Genomic DNA, 19,781 nt, shown 5'->3' on the forward strand with positions numbered 1-19,781 from the left:
AAAGTGATCCCTTAGGCTCTGTTTTTCATTTTTCACAGAGTTTTAAGCCATAGAGCTTCAGGAGCTCAGAGAATGTTTAGATGAAAGTCAAAGACTGGATAAAATGATGTGGAAGAATTAAGGTTGCTCTTGTGAACCTCCAGTGCTCTCTGTGCCTCAGCCAACAGAGCAGACTTTCATCCAAAGTGCTCTTTCTCTCAGTGCTCTGGCAATGTTGTCTGTTAGTTGCAGTCACTCCCCAGCCCCTTCTTGGCCATTCGTGAGCTCATGGCCCCATCCCAAGGAAGGCCACCAGCTGGATTTTGCTCCTTTTCCTGGTGGAAGCATATTTTCCCATCCCACCTCGTGTGGCCTGTCCCAAGGGTGGCTGCTTCAGAGGGAGAGGCTCTTTGCACGCCCATGTGTCTATTTAGCCAGGGTTGCTTCTAGGGAAGCAGGAGACACCTAAACAACGACTACCTCCAAAGCAGGAGCCAAAAGACAAGTTAGCAACAAACGGCGGCCAGCCCACATCCTCTCGCCATTTGGACAGAAGGAGCCATGCCTGGCTGCTGGAAGAGCCTTCCCTGCAGCTCGTCCCATGCAGTCAGGGTGATCGTAAATCCTCCCCTCCTTTATGAGCTATGAATAGGGCCCTGTCTGACCTAACTAGGGCATGGAGAAGCTATTAGACTTCAGAGCGGGAGCCTTGAAACACATGCCTGGATTCATCAAAGGAATAATGGAAAATATTTTGCTCCACGTGGATTTTAGCTAACAATGTTATTTCTAGCAATTAGGGATTTTCAAACTGTAGCCGCGCTTTTGAGTATTGTGGAAGAAGGGGATGTATTTGTGATTTAAGCACAAGATTGAGAGTCAAGTACCTTGGTACGCTTCCCAGACGTGCACAGAGGGGACATGGGGAAGCCACTCTGTCTGTATGTGTGTAATTCTTCCCGCAGTAGCAGTCCATGGCTGAAAGCATACCAATAACTGGAGCCGAATAACTCAAAAGTGGCACTGAAGGGACAAATAATAACAAACTTAGAAACAAAATGGAACAGGCTTCTAGTATTTGAGCTACAGTGAAATCAACACTGTTCACAGTTAGAGTTTATAGTTCCTTTTCACACCTTCATTTGTCTGTCACTTCCTACCTTTACCGCCATCCTGTAGCATCTTCTGAGAATGTCAAAAGCAAGTATAATTGAACTTTCTTTTTATTCCTTCCCAACTATTTTGAGATAGAGTTAGGCACTGTGTGTATGTGTGTGCATGTGCTTTTAGCTCTGCATATGTTGAATCCCATCAGGAAGTGCATTTTGAAACACTGATCCAATTCCCGGTAAAATTCTGTCTTCTTCAGGTTTGTCCTGATTTGCTTACTGTTTTACAATTCTGATGGGATATAAATGCAATATCTCTGGCAAAAGGAAACTGAATTTTTGACAACCTTATGATGTACTTCAAGTGCAGATGATGACTTTGAATTAGTTTTTATTTACTAGCATTAATATATTTCCAGGATATTAATTTTAATTTAATATATCAATATATTACCTGGTTAATATATTACCAGGATCCAAAGCAAACTATCTGTTGTGTTTTGTATCAGATGTTGCTTATATGGGGTCTGTATATTCACCACTGGATATAATGAGTAGTAGTAACCATGTCACTTGAAGAGAAAGATGAGAACTTTATGGAAAGTTTGCTTTTGTCCAGTGTAGGACAAAGCATTAGATATACCGCTTGCAGTCCTGACATAAAACCCTTGGTGACTGCTGTTGTCAAAGATTTGCATTGCCAAATAGTATCTTCAGCGGGGCATTCTGTCAAGAGATTACTGAAGCACTTTGACCCATATTGGTACGTGGACACCACTATTATGGAGCAGTCCAAACGCATGAGATATTGTATCCAAATTTGTGACCTATTTGAGAAACTCACATTTCTCCACTTATATAAGCTAGCTTCTTGTGTTAGCATTTAACTTCCAGGTGTGGTCATCCTCTATTTGCACAAATCCATCTCCAGAAGAAGGCGTTGATACTTGCCAGGCACTTACTGTACATACACGCTTATTTGGCATTTCAAATCCATCCTGCAGGACTCAAACTGATGTAGCCTCTCTGACTAGCTTTAGGTAATGGACACAGATCCATTAAGAAATCTATTAGCCCAACTTCTTTTGGCCTTTTCAGAATAGTATGGCAGAATATTCACAGTCTAAACAATTGAAGGAGAGAAAACTGGTCATTATTGAGTAATTTGTAAGTAACATTGGGTTGAGGACTCAGCAGATCCTCTAGATACTTCCATGTCAAGGCAATGCTAAGGAGTTCTTTCTTGGCAGCCTCCTGCACAAAAAGTTATGCTTAAATACAATTATCTTCTCTTAAAAGATATTATTTCAGTTTTGTTTTAGAGGAAAAACTCCTAGTCTGTGTATGAACCTAACCATAATCTGTAAAGACCAAAAGCAGATGCAACTCTGACCTTTCAAAAAATTGTTCTTTCTGTTACCCTTGCCATTGCTTTATGCCCTAGCAACGACTCACGGAGAAAATTTCTGTGAAGATCCCATAAACAGTTGAGAGCATCCATGCTTTAAGAGTTGAAATGACCCATATTCAGATACCATCTAAAAGGACAGGAAATTGGATGAAAGATGTTTTTTTAAACCCTTGTAATAAGTTTTATGAGAACATAATCGGTTCATCCCCAAAATGGCCACTAAAAGAGAAGTGCTGCTCTTGTGGATTTTAGCTTTCAGTACATTTTTCATCAGCAATGCATATTTTTTTTAATATTTTTTTTTGCGGTCACTGTCATTTCCCAAACCAAATCAGATCGTAATTCTAGACTGTTCAAGCAACCTGCTAAGTATATGTATAAATACATAGCTTTAGACTTAAGCTACAATAGCTAAATCAGCACTGGCCAGATAGACGGGTAGTAGTATTATTACTACATTGTGGTTTTCATGTCATTCCTGGGTCTGCTTGGCTAGGGTATCCATTACAGCCTTCCTTCAGATTTATTGTATCAAAGTCACAGCAGTGCATATGTCTTTGAGCGGGCAATGGTTCTGAAGCTTGTTCTTCCAAGTGTTTGCCAGTTCAGTCTGATTTACCTTTTTTTTTTTTCTTAACTTCCTCCTCATTTATCATCTCAAACAGCTTGTACTGGACCAGGTTACTTAATTGGTTTGGCAGGATTTTCTGGGAACCTTTTTCTAATACGAGCAGTCATGAAAACTGCTAGGCTGACTTTTTTTCTTGGAAAATCTTTTGATCCTAAGGCTAAAGCTTTGTACCCTGGGCAGTGCCAAGTCGGAATGTCTCTAAGAATTTATCGTTATCATTTAGTAACTGGAACTCCACGCAGCAAGTTTTTTCTTCGAATGTCTTCCATGATTACAAAACTTTAAAGTGATTCATGTCTTAGTGGTACACAAATAATACTTTGCTTTATTTGCATCCTGAGAAATTTGCTTAAGAAAGCAGCTCTCAAATCTGCCTTCTGGAGGGGCTGAGTCCAGGATCCCCAAAAGTGATGGAGAAATCTTTCTGCTGTGCAGAAGAAGTTCTACATCAAGGGGAAGATGTAAATTAGTAGGAATGACCCATTATTCCAAACAGACAATCTGCTAAAGGAATTCACTTGGTTCTTGAAATACCACTGTGACAAGAATTAACAAAAAATCACCTTCTTTACTACTGCAAGAAATAATGTTACCTTTTATATACACCTTCCCTTTAAACAAAAACCAAAAAGTTGATGTCTCTAGTTACTGGGTGCTTTCTGAACACTGTCTTGGCAAGTCTATAAAATATACAGGAATTAAATTTTATGGTGTTAATTAAGAGACATCCTCTCAGAAAGCATATCAGTAGGGTTTGTTCAAAATATAGTGGAAATGTTTTAGTTGGATTGTGTGTACGGGTTTTACTTCCGTCAGAAAATGGTATTTATTCTCCAGATTCTTCAGACAGAGTGTTCAGTTAAGGCCATATCCAAAATGAAGTTATACTGCTGAAATATGAGTGCAAATATTGACAATTTCTTTATATCTGTTCCAGGCAGAGTATGAAATTGCTCCAGATGAAAAGCTGGGAGAGAAAGGAAAGGAAATCATGATGAAATACCTCACCCCAGAGGTAAGGGGCAGCCAAAGTGGTGTTACTGAAGGAATGCTGCAAGGCACACCTTTTCTAAACAAGGTTGTTATAAGCTATGTAATATAATTTTAGAGTCCTAAAATTTATGGTGGCAATCTCCAGTGTATAAAGCTGCAAGTCTTATACAAACAGTCAGAGAGAAAAAAATGTATTTCAATCCACAAATTGGTTTTTAAGGATGCACTTGAGTTTACTAGGAGCTTAATTCATCTGAGGATGAGCAGGGGGCTTCTCTGATCTCTTCGTTACGTGTGAAGCTCTACATCTGTGCTGTATTGGAAGACACCTTCGCAGCTGTTATCAACAGGTGCCCCACTTATTTCCTATCTGGTTCAAAAGCAGTGACATTTCATATACGGCTGTGTAGAAAGCACCAGCAGAGATGGTCTTTGATAAAAACCACTGTGTTGGTACAGCAGTCCCATTCCTCCCCCCACCAGTTACCCCAGGGTAACCACGAGCATACAAGATTGAAATTGTGCGACGTGTTTTGGAGCTGAGAGGTGATATCATCAGTTCTTGTTTCCACCCCTGGCAGTTCCTGACTGTGGCATCTCTGGGCTGTCAGAAGGAAAGGAGCTCATGGTCGCAGCTTTGTCCACAGGGTGGCACTCCGAACAGAACTACGGATTCGCTGCAGGAATTTTGGACAGGCTGCACTGGGACTTACCCTTTTGGGGTTTGATCATTTGCTGGCCGCATTTAACCTTTGCACTAAAGTCACTGCCAGTAAGCAATAAACATCCAACTTCAAACACAAGAACAATCCTAGGATTTTTCCTAAGTTGCTTTCATAAGAGTAACCAAGATGTACAATCACTGCTTCAATGTTTTTTTACAAGTGAAATACATTTGACCTTCAGGAAAATGAATTGCATTTTTGGCAGATGTCTTTCTGAAGCGTTTAAATAGTACAATATGTTTTGGAGGTGCAGGGGCAGAGCAGACCACTTTTTTTTTTTTTCCAGTCATTTTCCTACAATAAATTTCAGTGCATACTTTCAGTTATCTCAGACTGCATTTTGGGATCTGGTTTCATTTACTGAGCCTGGCTAGTTTCATGTGCAGCCATTTAGCACTGCCAGTATAAGTTCCTGCTGCCCATTCATTAGGGCCATGAAGTTCTACTGGTTTTCATCCACTGAGGTGACCATTTGTCTTAAAATTCCAGAGGAAAGAGGAAAAAATACAGAGGGAAAATGTTTCCCACTGCTCCAGTCCTCATTGGGAAATGGAGAAAGGCATTTTGCTGGTATCATGGATAGTGTAGTGACAGGACAGTGCTGTTTAGCTTCAGCTAAGTGCAGCTGGTCTTGGTGCAGGTTTCCAGATGCCAAAACCCTTCAGAGCTGTCCCATTGTGCTCCTGCCATCCCCATCCATTTACCAGAAGCCCCATAGCGCAGCAGAAGCACATGGAGTAATTTAGTGAGGTCAAGGACTGTGCAGTGAGGACCAGGCTGAGACCGGTTTCTTCTTCATCAAGACAAAATGGTGGTGTTGCAGGAAAATAAAAGGACTGGGACTTCACAGCTGGAGTTTCCATTCTCTGCCACGCTCTACACTTCAGGTTTGACCTGCATGCCTGATTTCTCAGTACTTAAAATGGGCTCAGTCTGTTCTGAAACTTTTGTGGTGTCTGCAAATTACCTTAAAGTCTTAGGGCAGAAAGGAACACAAAGTTACGCTCCTTCTGTTGTAATCTAATACTGGCTCCCTAGTGATTATGCTCTAATTTCAGTGTTGCATTTTTTTTTCTTAACGGGAAACTTCTGCTGCTTCTCAGAAGAATGTTTAAACCATTCTGTGTGTAGCAGAAAACACTTCCTAGAGGCAAGGTTGACTGTGCCATAGCAATGGGTTGACTACTAGTTTTTCTAACACAGGTCTCCCCCACAACAAATGCATGAATATATAGAGCAATGTCTGGATTATGCCATTTCATTCTAGTTACCTAACTAAGGTACTCAGATTAGGAGTTCAGATCCTTACTCTCCTTTCTAGCCTAGAAAGAGAGGTAAGAACCTCCAAAGGACAGAGGTCCTCTAAGCCATTAGAGGTGAGTGATTCAAAGCCAGTTTAGATACTTGCAGTCAAGAGGGCTGAATCTGGATCCAAATGTCCTTATGAAATATCATCTTGGCCAGCAAAGAAATCATCTTTTCATTAGATGCCGCATTTCCCCATTTAGCTATCAGTCCCTTGAAAGATACAAAAAGCCACTGATTCCAAAGCCTTCTGCTTTCAGAGGAATATTTCTTTTAAGTAGGTGTGTGTCTGTGCTTCAAAGAACCTCATTGTCTTGATACAAAAATAGTGTGACATACAGCTTGACTGATAGAATAAAATGATAGGTTTAGCTCTTGGACAGACAATTCAGTCTTATAATGTGAGGAGTATTTTTCCCAGGGTGCAGGATCAGAAGCAAAATCAAAACAAAAAGTAGACTTCAAGCTCTTTAATATTTATAAATGATTTTTAGTTCCTACTTAGTTTTTAAAATGTCATACATATTTAACATACAATGTGTCAGCGTATCATCATTCCAAAATGCATTCATTTGCATAGGAACATGTGCTTTATTTAATAAAACATATACTACTTGCACAGCAGAAAGAGAAAGAAAACATTTCCCCAGATGAGTAGACATCACACCAGCACTTACAACCTCACGTGGCTCGTGTAGTTGCTGTCTGTGAGGTGTTACTACACAGTGCTGCAGTCAGGAAACTCAGGCGTGTGGGAGCAGTGAGTGCCCATATGGACAGCTCTAGTGAGAGCATTCGGCATCAGTCCTGAGGGAGCTAAACAAGCTCAGTGCTTATCGAGATGGCTGAGCAGGGAGGGACTTTTTCATATAAGCACAACTCAGGCTCTGCACTGCTTTAACATCCTGGGCAGCCCCTGTGCACTCACTGAGGTAGTTGAGAAGAGACCTTACAGTCCTTTGTCATGACTGACACCATGGATGGTGTCTGTGGGTCAGGCTTCCATGGTTCCCCTGACCTACAGGTGACAGCGACGACAAACTCTGAGCATGTCCTGGCACCTGGAAAGGGAAACAGGTGTTTTAGGCCTCTTGGAGAAATGGCATGTAGGAACTCATTTGGGAAAAAAGGGGAGGCAGGGCCTCCATGCAGAGGTAAGTCCCTGTTGCTTCTCTAGGAAGACATCAATATTCCCTCTCTCTTGTCAAAAGTGCATTGAAACATCCATATCCAACAGACCATTCTGAACTATTTGATGGGAGGGAAATGTAAGGCCTACATGTGATTGTCACAGTAATGATGCCAAGAGAGAAGCTTTTCTATGGCTTCCTGAGCAACTTTGCCTGAATGGTGAACAGAAGACAGAAAACCCACAGAAGAGGCGGGGGAAGACACCCACCACCCTTGACACATGCTTTGAAAAAGTGTTAGGTTACTTCTCCAAGCAGGTCCCACTTTCATTAGGCCACTTTCAAGGCTATGTGGGGATGAGCAGTGGTGAGAGGGCCTCATCTGTCAACAGGAACAGTCTTGTGCCCTATGAGGCAAGTGCCACCTCAGTGCTGTGATCCGAAGGGAAACCCACCCACAGGCTGCCTTTGCCTTACAGAAGCAACACAATAGTTGCCACACTGGCAACATCAAGATTTCTTGACTGCAGGCTTGCTTCTTCAAAGGAGGCTTTAACAGTTTCCATGAAAAAGGCACTTAAAGCCGCCTTCTTGACTTAATAAGCCTGTAGGGCAAAAGTCCAACCCACAGGAAGTCTAAAATTTCTGAGGTTGTGAAATACGATGGTAAAACTGCTAAAATGAATTGGTCACAAATATTTCTTTCCTGACTTTTCCTAATCTCAACAGTTGAGTGGGAATGTTTCAGATTTAAGTTCCAGTTCTGTCTGTAAATAGAAAAGCCCTCAGTGCTTCGTGGAACAGTTGAGTTTAACCGGACCCAGCCTGCCTTCATTACCTGGCTTCTTCTGGTACTGCAAGAGCAAAGAGATATGCTTACCTTTGTACTGCTCTTAAATTAGAGTTATACATCTGTGTGCAGCAATTTTGCCTTCCTGCCTGAAAGCCACCATGCCTTACTCTACTAAATCACTAATACATTGTTTTCTTTTTCCGTAAAGCAAGCACCTTGAGATACTTTGAGAGACACTGTATAAAACTAAATTGATTCAAAATGGCTATTAACACAGTCTCCATATGCCATTACAGTTTATATATGGACTCAGCTGGGTACTAAAAATGTTACTGAATAGGATGTCTAATGTGTATTGTTATGCCCATTAATATGCTTCACAGAATATGAAGAACAGCAACAGCATTAGTTTTCTTATCTGAAATCCTGTTCCGTCTCCTTTCCTCCAGGAAATGCACAGTATAAAGACCACATTTTCAATGTCTTTCTTTTCTGCAAAAGGTTAGCTGGATGCAGCAACAACCTCCTTACTCCAGTCTAAGCAGAGCAATGGGTATTTTGCTAAATGAAAATATGTCTTTGTTTTTATGAACAATTATAGGATAAGGAAGGGTGGGAAAAGTCCTATGAAAGGGAAACTAGCTGATCAGCAGTGCCTGGCATTCCACTTGTCTACTGGTTAAAAAGTGCTCTTCTCTTATGTCAGTTCCTTCTGGAGAAGAAAATATCTATGTAATATGGGTGAGATGAAATTAAAATTTTTTCTGAACCCTTCTACTGGACAAAGTAATGCAGCTGAGTCCAGACTCTCGCTCACAAACACTCTTTCTCAGCTCTGTATATTGCCAGAAAGTTGTTTTCTTTTTGCACACCATAGCTTTAATCTTGATGCCAAGGAGCTTTTCCTCCCGTTGCTCTCTCCTTGACATTTCTTTTCCCCTTCCTATTTTCATCATGAAAATAAATGCAAACTTCGGCACTTATGCTTCTGAGTGAGTCATCTTCTCTGATCACTAAAGGCTTCCATCTCCCATAAGGAAAGTTTCATGCATCACTTCTTAATAGTTCTGGCTGAAACCCATTTGTGGAAGGGCAGGTCATACCGTACCAGGAATCGGATTCAAGTGCTGAGACCTCTTCCTCTAACTGTTTAGTTTTACTAAATGCCTTCTAGGGAAGACGTTATAATTAGTTATTGAAGTGGCCAAATAAAAGCTGAATGTCACTATAAGTGAAGCTCTGAAAGAAAAAGAAAAAAAAAAAAAAAAAGAAAACAACATTAAGCTTCTGTAAAGCAATCTGCAGAGTTTCATGTGAGAGAGGCTTTGTGTTTTGAAAAGAAAGCCTTCTGGGACTCTTTTCTACATTGTTACGTTTCTTGTACAGATTCAACTTATATCCAGCAAGTCATCTCTGTCCCCTGTAAGCTTATTATCTTGGTGATAAAAGGTCAACACAATACTGCTTTTCACTGGCTACTGTGAATGGTCCCTTAAGGCTTGGTCCAAGCACTATCTTCAGAGCTAGTTTTCAATTTTTTCTAAGCTCTATGCATTTCATTAAGGACCCAATTGAAGTATGAAAAGAATGAAGTGCCTGTCTGTATACAATGTGTTACTTGGACATAGGGTGGGCTAGAATTATTTACTCACTCAAAATGTTATTCACTGCGTCCTTTGGGTTCCTATTAAGAGACCTTTCAGGATGCTAAATACTTAAGTAGAAATCTTGGCCTTACTTGAGCCATGGAGAGTTTTGCCATTTAATTAATTGCCCTGGGACTTTACCTTGTGACTCAATGGATTTCTCATCTCCCCGTTCTATTGACTTCACTACTCTACAGGCACCATTTTAGCCACAGATGATAGCATTACTTAGGCCTTTGCTTTGCAGCTAGCATAATCAATACATAATCCAGTCTCCAGAGAAATCAATAGATAATTCTTGTTGTTGTTACAGAGACAGCGCGATCAATATCTCTGCTGATCACTATGTCTTAGTCCAGGAAAGTACCCTTCTCAGCTCATCTTTCCAAAGTTCAATTCTGGGAAAATATCTGAGCAGCGGAACAGCAACCTTGTTACTCAAATTAATGCTTTCTAATCAGAATTTATTTTAATAAGCATTCTTCTGTCACTGCAGCCAGGCTGTAATATGGTGTGTCAGAGGAATCCAAAAAATCACAGTGTTGCCTTGATTAGGAGTTCCTTTGCTGTGGTCTCAGACTAAAAGACATTTTCTCACGGTTTCTTCAAGTCCTATTTCCTCATCCTTTACCCACTGTTTATAATACAAATGTTAGTTAACTAAACACTTACTGAGCATTTCTGTCTCTTGCAATGGTGCCAAACTGCACAACAGCCTCATGGAAACAACACGGAGTCTGCTCTATCCTGGTGACACTTCCCCAGAATAGGTCCTTGAGCAGTCCTCTGAGCCTTGTCCTGTAGATTTAAGGAGGGCTGCATTCACAGTGCACTTGCTCAGGCTGGTTGAAGGCTTGGTCTGGGGTCATTAACCACACTGGTTTTATCCTAAGCAGTGTTATTAGCTGAAGCTCTGCTTTTCCTTCCCTGTCATTTTGGAGAGGTTACGCTCCCAAGTTCACAACTCTCATGTGGAGCAGACGCTTCTTAACTGTTTGTCATTTGTGGTCAGGAAAATCATTGGTCAGTGGGCAAAAGCGTTATAGCTGCCCTGTGTTTGCTGGAAATACTCTGACTTGACCCTTTGGAAAATGGAAACTTGCTTCAGCTAATTCGTGTCAACCACACATGTAAACCTGGCTCACATCTGTCTGCTGAGGGAGGGCAGGCCCCCCAGGCTGCTATGACTCCTCTCGGAGACTAGCCAGGGCATCTGAAAAGGCTGAGGACACTCTGCAAATAAAGAGCAGCCTGCTCAGGATTATCAGAGAACTGAAAGGATGTACTTGTCTGCCCTTGGCTAATGAATATGCTCATTATAGTTTCCTCCTGTCTTTTTCAAGGGGTTATCTTTTCCTTATCCCATCTGCATACCCCTCATCGCTTATACTCAGTTCATGTGGCTTATCGAATGGCCAGAGAAGTTAATTCTAAGCCTTTAAGGTTCATTCAGCTTCTCCAGATACAGCCTCTTCTATCTGAAACATGTGTCCACATGGGAAAAAGGAATCAGCCTTTTCCAGCTGTCTGAAACACTGCCTTGTAAGACATCCAAGCAATCTGCAGGAGGTAACTTTTGTGCATTTGCGCAAAATGACAATAAAATAGACCTTTGGTGAGTCTGGTTTCTTGCACTCCCAACACATGCAGTGTAAACTTGGCTGGTCCAAACATGGACAGGCATTTAGACAGGAGAGATGAGGAGCCCAGAGTGACTTTGAGGGTCTCATTTTTCAGATGATTAAAGTGAAGTGAGGTGAATGGCACTCTGAGTGTAATGCAGAACACATTAAATGACATTGCATGGCATATCCACACAAATTTCTGTGGGCAGTTTCTCAGCTGTACAGGAGTCCTTTGTTAGTCCTCCACAGCAGTTCAGTGCACCCACTGCAACTTGCAGCAATCTTCTTGGTTGTTTCAGCTTTGGGTTTCTGAAGCTAAAAGTAGAAGGGGTCAACAAATGTCTTTTTGAGACATTTATTTGATTTATTGTGCTAAGCTCAAGCAGTAGCAGGCAACTGTGCACTTGACCTCAACAAAGAAGAGGATAAAGAGACACATGATGAAAATGGAAGTTAAACATACCCTATTCCTCATATGGTTCCCTAACAGTAGAGAATTAGGATTCTGGAAAAACAGAATTATTTCCAAAAAAAATTAATCTGTTGACTATGAATGTATTTTAGAAGTAACCAGAACATTTAAGTTATGGAAATGTGGCACTTCAAACTATTCCTTTTTTTTTCTTCAGTAATGCAACTACACTTACAAAACTCACTTAACCTGCATGCCAAGCCTCAGCTTGTAAGTTAATTTGTTTTATTTAATCAAGCTAGAGTCTGACCTGAGTCAAAAATCAAGCATATAGCAAATTTATTATCCTAGCACAGATGCTGTTTGTCCCACAAGAAAAGCAGAGGAAGAGTGGAAAATGCCACTGCAAACAGTATGTCATCTCCTACAATAAATGTCTTCCCTCTCAATTCTTTGCTGAAGGCAATTACCATATGATTGTTAATGGATCGTGTGACACAGGTGATTAGGGAATGCCCTGTTTTTAGCTGTGCAAGATAGATTTTGTTTGCTTTCCTGGGTGTTTCCAGTCTTTCTGCGAGTAGTCTGCTCTTTCCTGACTGATGTGATGTTTATTTAATTCACTTCTTAATCCTTTTCAAGGCCTTCCCAAACTCTCTGTTGAATTTTCATCTCTTCATTCAGGTGTTTCCCCAGGATTTTGGCCTAAAAAGGTGAGGTCAAATTCTGCAAAATCCCCACTGCAACTGATAGAGCACGACAGCCACTGACTTAAGTGCAACCTGGCTTAGGTCTCTATGCATGAGTTACCTTCATCCAAAGCAAATAGATCATGGACTTCAGTGTGAGGATGGCTTGCAAGGGAAGGGTTAGTCATGTTTGCAGGCTTATATTTCAGAAGAGTGAATTCAAGCAGGGATCTGTTTGTTTTTCTGCAAGAAAGCCATTCAATAATGTTGAGGTTGTAAATGTGTGTTTATAGATAGAGGGATTTTTTTAATGGAACAAATGACATTTGGTTTACCAGAGGAAGCCAAACTAAGACTATTGCAACATAAGGTTGCTTGCTAATGTTTAGGCTATCCATCAGTGAGGGAGGACGTTAAAAGGTAGAAAGGTTCTGATAAGAGGCTGGACATTGGATGCTATCCAAACATATTAAGCACACATGACTAGGGAAGAAACCTTCTGAGAACAGAAGCTTTCAAAATTGACCTGTCTTTTTTTGCCACTAATGTTGAGAGTACTATTCGTTTCCAAAAATGCTTGATCAAACGTCTGCCTGCTTGTAGTAATGCACTAGGGCAATGGTTCAGCTGGGTTGCTAAAAAAAGATGTTACCTTCTGAACTAATGACACTTCCAGGACTGTGTGAGTAGCCTAATTTTGGCTAGTATTAGTCTTCTTTTCTACTCTGTTTCTCAAGCTAGCCTCCTCATCCTACTGACAGCTACTGGCACTGGTTAGTTCATCTGTTTTCATACCTTAATCTGTTAGTAAAATTCTTTTAAAAGGGGAAAAAGGCAACAAGAATTCATATATACATTCCCTTCCCTCACTTAAAAACAAGTTTATATAAAACAACTTCAGCTGGCTAGTTTATGAGTACCCCTAAAACAATAAAGCTTTGTGTATACATAAAGAAAGAAAAGTTATTTAGGAGTAAAGACACCTCTATAAGCAAGTTTTCAAAGTGTTTAAAACCGGTGGAGAAGGACTAGGGTTTAAAGATATTGAAAAATATCTTGCTAAGCACTTCTTGTGAGGCCCAGTTTAGCACTAATTGAAGTTAAAAGCAGAGCTTCCGTGGTGACCAGTTTATGTTCTTAACGTAAGCTGTACCAAAAACCCCATAGCTGGTTGTGATTGCGGTGAGTGTTTGTATTTAATTGAAGAGTATAAAGCCTGGAGCTGATGGTAGGACTTGCAAAAGAAGCTGACGAGACAGCTAAATTTTGCCCCATGAGAAATTCTGTTATTTCAAAAGTACTTCTGTGAGGCTTTGAGTGTTTAAGATTTCCTCTGGTCACCTATAGGAGCCAGGAGGAAATTTCTCCTTCTTGATCTAGGCAATCTTTTCCCTTCTTTTGTTGGTCTGAAATGGATGTTGTGGTTATGCCCCAAAATTCTCCAAATCAAAGAATTTAACATTCCAATGAAACCACTCTTTGGACTGAAGATCTGTATTTGGGAAATATTTTGACTCATACTATTTGCATAGCAGTTACTTGTTTGCCACCATCAGGAGCAGAAATGTGGTTTCTAGAAAGTAGCATTTTGTTTTCAATGATAGCAGCTACAGAAAGGTCTCCTGAGCATGGGAACAAGGAGGTACGGCTAGATAGCAGAGCCTGTTGGTGAGTAACAGGAGAACCATGAAAAATGCTTTGCATATTTTCCTAGCACTTGTCAGAAAGGACACCACAGTGGCTACTAAGTTCTCAATAGTTCAAAACTGCAACTTGTACCCCAGCATCAAAGAGGAAGGGTGCTGGAACCCCAGAGAGGAAACTTCTCCTTTCCTTACCCGTGGGTTTGCTGAGGCCCAAGAGGCACCCCAGGGAGTCTGGAGCAAGCAAGTCTGCCTGGAGCTAGAGCATGTCCGCTGCAGTAAGTAAGTTCATAAACTGAGGTTGTTGGCGTTTTGTGATGGATTAACACAACCCCTCCAGGCAGAAGAACATGTTCAGCTGTTTGCTGAGGGCTCTATTGTCTTCAGCCATTGTATGTTTCTGTGTCAACAAATGTTTTGATAGCTCAGTAGAATATGAGGGAAAACAGATTCATCATGGCTCCAGATCGGTTTGCAGTTACAAAACAAACCCCACAGTTGATAGGCGCTGCTGATTTGCTTCATTTAGCTACCAGCAAGTCATCCCGCCCCCAGCACTGGGACTGCCATTTGTCTCAGAGACACAGCACCAGGCTGCATTTTAGAAGAGTGGGCCAATGACCCACTTTTATAATCCTGGGTGAGGTATTTCGTGTGTTCCCATTCCCAGGGCTAGTGTGATTGGTTTGCACTGGGAGCTTTGTAAGCAGTGCCTGGCACTATGGGCCCCCCCATTCTCAGGTATAATGTCTGCACACGTTATTAATAGATAAATAGCTACTAATAATACAGCTGCTCTCCATACTCCCCATCAGCCTCTCTGCCAATTCCTTCATCTGTCATCTCAAAGAAAATATCCTGGAATTATGAAGCCTTGTGCTTTACTGGTTTGCCTCATACAGACCCAGATGACTTTGTGGTAGGAAAAAAAAAGGAAAAGAAAATGCAGAAGTTGATTACTTAAAATGTTGCAGCTGCTCCTGATGTAAAATTGGCTGCTTACTACAAATACAGCTAAGTATGAGCAGACAAGATCAGACACAGGGCAAGAAAAAAGAATGTTCCAATATTTTTGGGCATAACACCAAAAAGAGTCAGGAGACTGCGTGTGCTGTGATAGTGCTGCAACCTTTCCCTCACCAGGTCGAAACGTGCCTAACCTGGGCTTCCCAAAATCAAACTACCACCAAGACTCTGCTCTATGTCCCCTTCTCTGCCTTCCCCTGCGTTTCTCACCGTCAGTCCCTTCACGCTTCCCCTCTGTCTTTCACCAGCTGCGTGGCCACTGCTTCCCAGGCTCCGGCCGAACCTCAGCTGCCGCTGGCCTTCCCCAGCCCAGCACAGGAGGAGATGCCTCTGGCAGCCACCAGGGTAACTTACATACATCTACCTAGTCTCCTTTTTTCAGTAGCCACTTTGGTTACAGCCCTCCTTATGACTCCTTGTGAGTTTTAGCCTCAGAGGACTGAGGGCAGTCACCACCGATAGTCACACCCGTGCTACCAGCCCTGGAAACTACTCGCCCTGCTAGCCGAGCCTTCCTCAGGCATCTGGGGAACAATGGGGTGAAGCCAGTATTTCCAGGCTTTTGTGTACAAAGTCATCACGTCGTGCACCACCTCACAACAAAGTTCATTTCAGCCTGATCCTTCCATAGTTTTGAGGTCTCCGCTGGTAGCAAATCCATGTAGAGATTTGCAAAGAGATTATATCTGGAAAATTGCTGTCAACCGCTGACAATACACATATCATTAAGACAAAAGTGCTTGGAGACAGATCAAGAGAAGTTACAGCTTGAACTTTTGTCCATTGACTGAAACATTTTTAATTGTTTTAAGCTAGTTTGTTGTGGAATGTTTTCATAACCTGAGACATAACATATGCTGCACATTGTTTGTTTTATGCAAGTGACTTTTAAAATAATTCATATCATTTCAATATCATGGCTGCATGTCTGAAACTTGCAGGGAGAGCAGTTGTATTTATAACCACAAAGTTAGTACGAAGTCTGTTCACTCTAAGTGTGGTATCTTCCTGGTCCATATCATTTTGGCAGTGATGAACAGTCATGTTTTAAGATACTATGATGACTCACATCCACTGGCAAGAGTTGGTAGAAAATGCAAACCTGTATTTCTAGGTTTCTATTTCTTTTTTCAGTAATTGCAAGCTACAGATTGACTGATTTGAGGAATCTGAGCATCTCTAGTTTCCACTTATCTCAGTGAGACTTCTTTGATTTCGGTCACAGACCAACACTTCTGCAAAACACAACTCTTAACCACCCTGTTCTTCCGCTCGCTCTTCCTTAAAGTACTGTGAGATTGCCACCTATTGCCTTGTGAGGACTTAGTCATGCAACAAAGTTTTAATGTTTTGAGGTTCTTGGAAGAAAAGCACTGTGTAAGGCTAAAGTATTACCATTATCCCTCTGTAGTAAATATCTGTTCTGTTTGTTGCAATGTCATTCTGACCAAAGTCATTGCTATCCCTTTTTGTGATCTGAACAGTTAGCCAAAGCTCAGGGTTCTGCAATCTATTTCTTTTTGTAGGAGACCGTGGTGATTGAGAAGTGTCTTTGAAGCAGGACTGTTCTTTCACGAAGTAGATTCTTGTTCCTAAGGATCTGCTCTGGGCTCCATGCAGTTACTGGAAATAATTGGAGTTGGTTACACCCAGACACCTGCTGCTCACCCCACCCTGGTTTCAGAAAGGCAAACCCTAACTGACGGAGTTAGCAGGAAAATACTTTTACAGCAGCTAGCTGGCTGGCTGCTTTCACTTCCACAGACTTCGAGGCACCACATCTGGACTGAAGTCACCCATTTCAATGATTTGGCAGTTCTATCTCAAGGAAAAATTAGAACAAATAACACGTTTTAAGGAAAAAGTAAAATTGTAAGAGGTTTCCCGAATGCCTCCCTTGGCACTGCCAGTGTTTCAGCTTGTTTTATAATGAGCCTGATGAGCCGATTTTGATTGATGAGAGGTCAGGTGTCCTCCCCACCGTCAGGGAAGTGTAAGTACCATGAGAAGTGTTGCAAGCACCATGTCAAAGGCATAGGGAAGGTCCTGGAAGGAGGCTTACTTGTTTTCTGTCCTGTTCACTGAAGGCTGAGGGGCTGACGGGCTGAGTGAGGTAGCCTGCAGCAAAACTTACAGAGCTGTCAAAAAGGAAAGTTTACATTTTAAAGTATCGTGATACAACGTGACACTTAAAATAACAGATAATGGGGAGCTATGCAGCCAGGAAGCTTTCATGTGAGGCTAAATCAGATTTCGCCTCTTTTTGGTACCTTCAGTGAGGCGCCGAGCACGGTGAGAGGGCTGGTTACAGGTGCAGCACGCACACAGCTGTGTCTGGCAATGCAGGACAAACCAGGCCGCGTTATTGTTGTGGTGCCCTCTGCACCCACCAAGAACTTGCAGTTTATGGGTGACACAGGAGATACTGCACGCAGCTTCAGACCTCGCCACTGCGCTGTCTGTCTGTCATCGCTTCCTAGTGAAAAGGGGAGGAACGGTGAGAAGCTGCAGCCAACCCCTTGGCAAGGCGCGAAAAGTGTCGTGCAGGTCGGGTTTGGAAGGAACAGTGATCTCCAGCCTTTTGTGGATATGATCCCAACCAACTTTGAACTAGCGTGTGACATCTCGGCAGTTTTCAAGCCATTTCTGGAAATGGAAGAGCAACTGGGAGACCGTCTTTTGTCTTATAAATCAGAAAAAAAAATTTAGAAGTGCAGATTTTTTTCTCAGAGTATTTCCTGGCACTCAGAGGTAACCGTGTATCCCTGTCCGGTTTTCTGGACGAACACCAATCCAATTCCTAGCTGCATTTTTTTCTGAAAAATTAAATGAGGGCATCATAAACTGAGATGTTGCTTTGCTGACAAAATAAATATAAGAAGGTTTTCAGTTTCTGACCGTATGTGAGAAGATACAGGAGACAGGAGATTCTGGTTAAAAGCTGGTGAAAGCAGTTTGGGATTTTGGCCTTTTATTAAACTGGCTGGTCAAAAAGAAAGGTAACCTGGTGAGAGAAAAATTTGTTGTTGGATCAATTTAAGTACTTTTTGCAGTCCCAGAGTCTTGGGCCATGAATATGGTTTCAGTCCCGTTAGCTTTACCCTGGTGTTACTCTGTTGACTCGGTTGGCTTCATTTCTGATTTACATTAGTGTAAGCGAGATCAAAATCACTTTCTTTGCCTTCAGGAAATAGAATAGTCAGGGAAAATAAAATATCTTACTTGTTAAAAACTACTCGGTGTTTTGTTTTGAATACAAGGGAATGTAACAGGTTTCTGCAGGTGTTTCTGGGGAGTTAGCAGAAAATCCTTTGTCCCAAGCTCAAATGTCTTAAAGGAGGTGTGTGGCTCTCCTAGCTGCTGCAGGACATTTAATACGTTCAGAAAGGTGTCTGTTCCCCTGTGAAAGCCAAGCCTGCTTTTACAGCCAGGACCCACAATGCAGTAGGAGAACAGTGCTTATAACCATGGCATCAGGGCTCCAGAAACCTTTTGCACGTCCCCTGAGAAGAAGCAACTTTTTCTTCCTTAAGTGGCCAAAGTATTACCTTTGGATGATTTTGCTCTTGGGATCCAAATGCTTGCCTGTGCTCATAACGTGCACTTCCTAATTGTTCTCCAGGGGAGCGAAAGTAGGTTGGTGGGCTGGGTTTGGGTTTGCAATTGTTTCTGGTTTTGTTTTAACATCTGCAGGCTGTAGGTATGCACAGTACTCAAAACAGAGAAAGGGTTATTTAATGGGGGCAGTGGGAACAGTGGGGTCTGAGGGAAAACCTCAGGAAGGGTCGTACAAAGACTCCCTAGGACTCTGGGCAGGGTTGGACAGGGCTGGGTATGCTCACCCCGTACGTGTGAGGAATCTGCCCCCACTCTACTCTGAACATGAAGGGCTGCGTAATGACAGTCCCTGTCCTGCTGCACCTACAGAACCCTTGGAAATGATCGGCCTGAGATAAAAGTGTTTTCTCTTACAGAAAATTAAGTGGTCTAGTGAAGTGTTTGCTCTGCACTGGAAGGCTCTAGCCCATGTACAGAATGTCAGTGTATTTGTGTGTCTTTACTTACCTTGATATTGTTAACTTGCTCTTGATTTGTTCAGAGGAAGCAAAGATTCAAAGGTCAGCAATGAGTGGTTTTGAAAAACCAAGTGGTGACTGTATCTCCCACAAATGTGGAGAGAGGAATCAGTTAGTGCCATTTTTAAGTACTTCCCAAATTGTCTTACAGCCTCTTTCATTCATTCTTCTCCCCTTTCTCTATAAGAATTTTGTTTCTCTTTTATGAAAAAGATTTAGCTAATGTTTAGATTTTTTTTTCAAATGCACGTTGATCTCAGACAAAATTTGATGGAATTATTGCTGTAACATTGGCAGCTGAGAGGACACAGACATATGGGAAAGGGGAAGAGACACACAGAATGTCCAAATCTGTCCACAGTGAGGACCTTTTATTTGTAATTTGGGACTAGAGTAAAAAGGATTTTTTTCAAAGCTCCGGGGACTTTAGGGGATGGCAACATAAGCAAGCTACTGTTTGGTAAATTTGTGTGTGGATCTGCTGCCCATTAGTAATACTTATGTGCAGAGTCTACAACACTAACACCAAGGCATCTTACCTCCCAGTTAAGCCAATGGGGAATGAAGTTGCCTAGCACCTGGAAGAAT

At 41.8% G+C, this 19,781-nt stretch overlaps 1 protein-coding gene across 4 annotated transcripts in view; it reads left to right on the forward strand.

The window, feature by feature from the left end:
* GRK5 (G protein-coupled receptor kinase 5) overlaps positions 1-19,781 on the forward strand; it is a 168,266-nt gene that overhangs the window by 110,378 nt on the left and 38,107 nt on the right. For all 4 annotated transcript variants that reach the window (XM_083843475.1, XM_083843476.1, XM_083843478.1 and 1 more), the window contains one exon: positions 4,068-4,145. In XM_083843475.1, the coding sequence (XP_083699601.1) occupies positions 4,068-4,145 (78 nt within the window). The remainder of the gene's footprint in view (positions 1-4,067; positions 4,146-19,781) is intronic.

Source organism: Anser anser (assembly GCF_964211835.1).
Source record: "Anser anser genome assembly, chromosome: 7".
NCBI classification, from domain to species: domain Eukaryota; kingdom Metazoa; phylum Chordata; class Aves; order Anseriformes; family Anatidae; genus Anser; species Anser anser.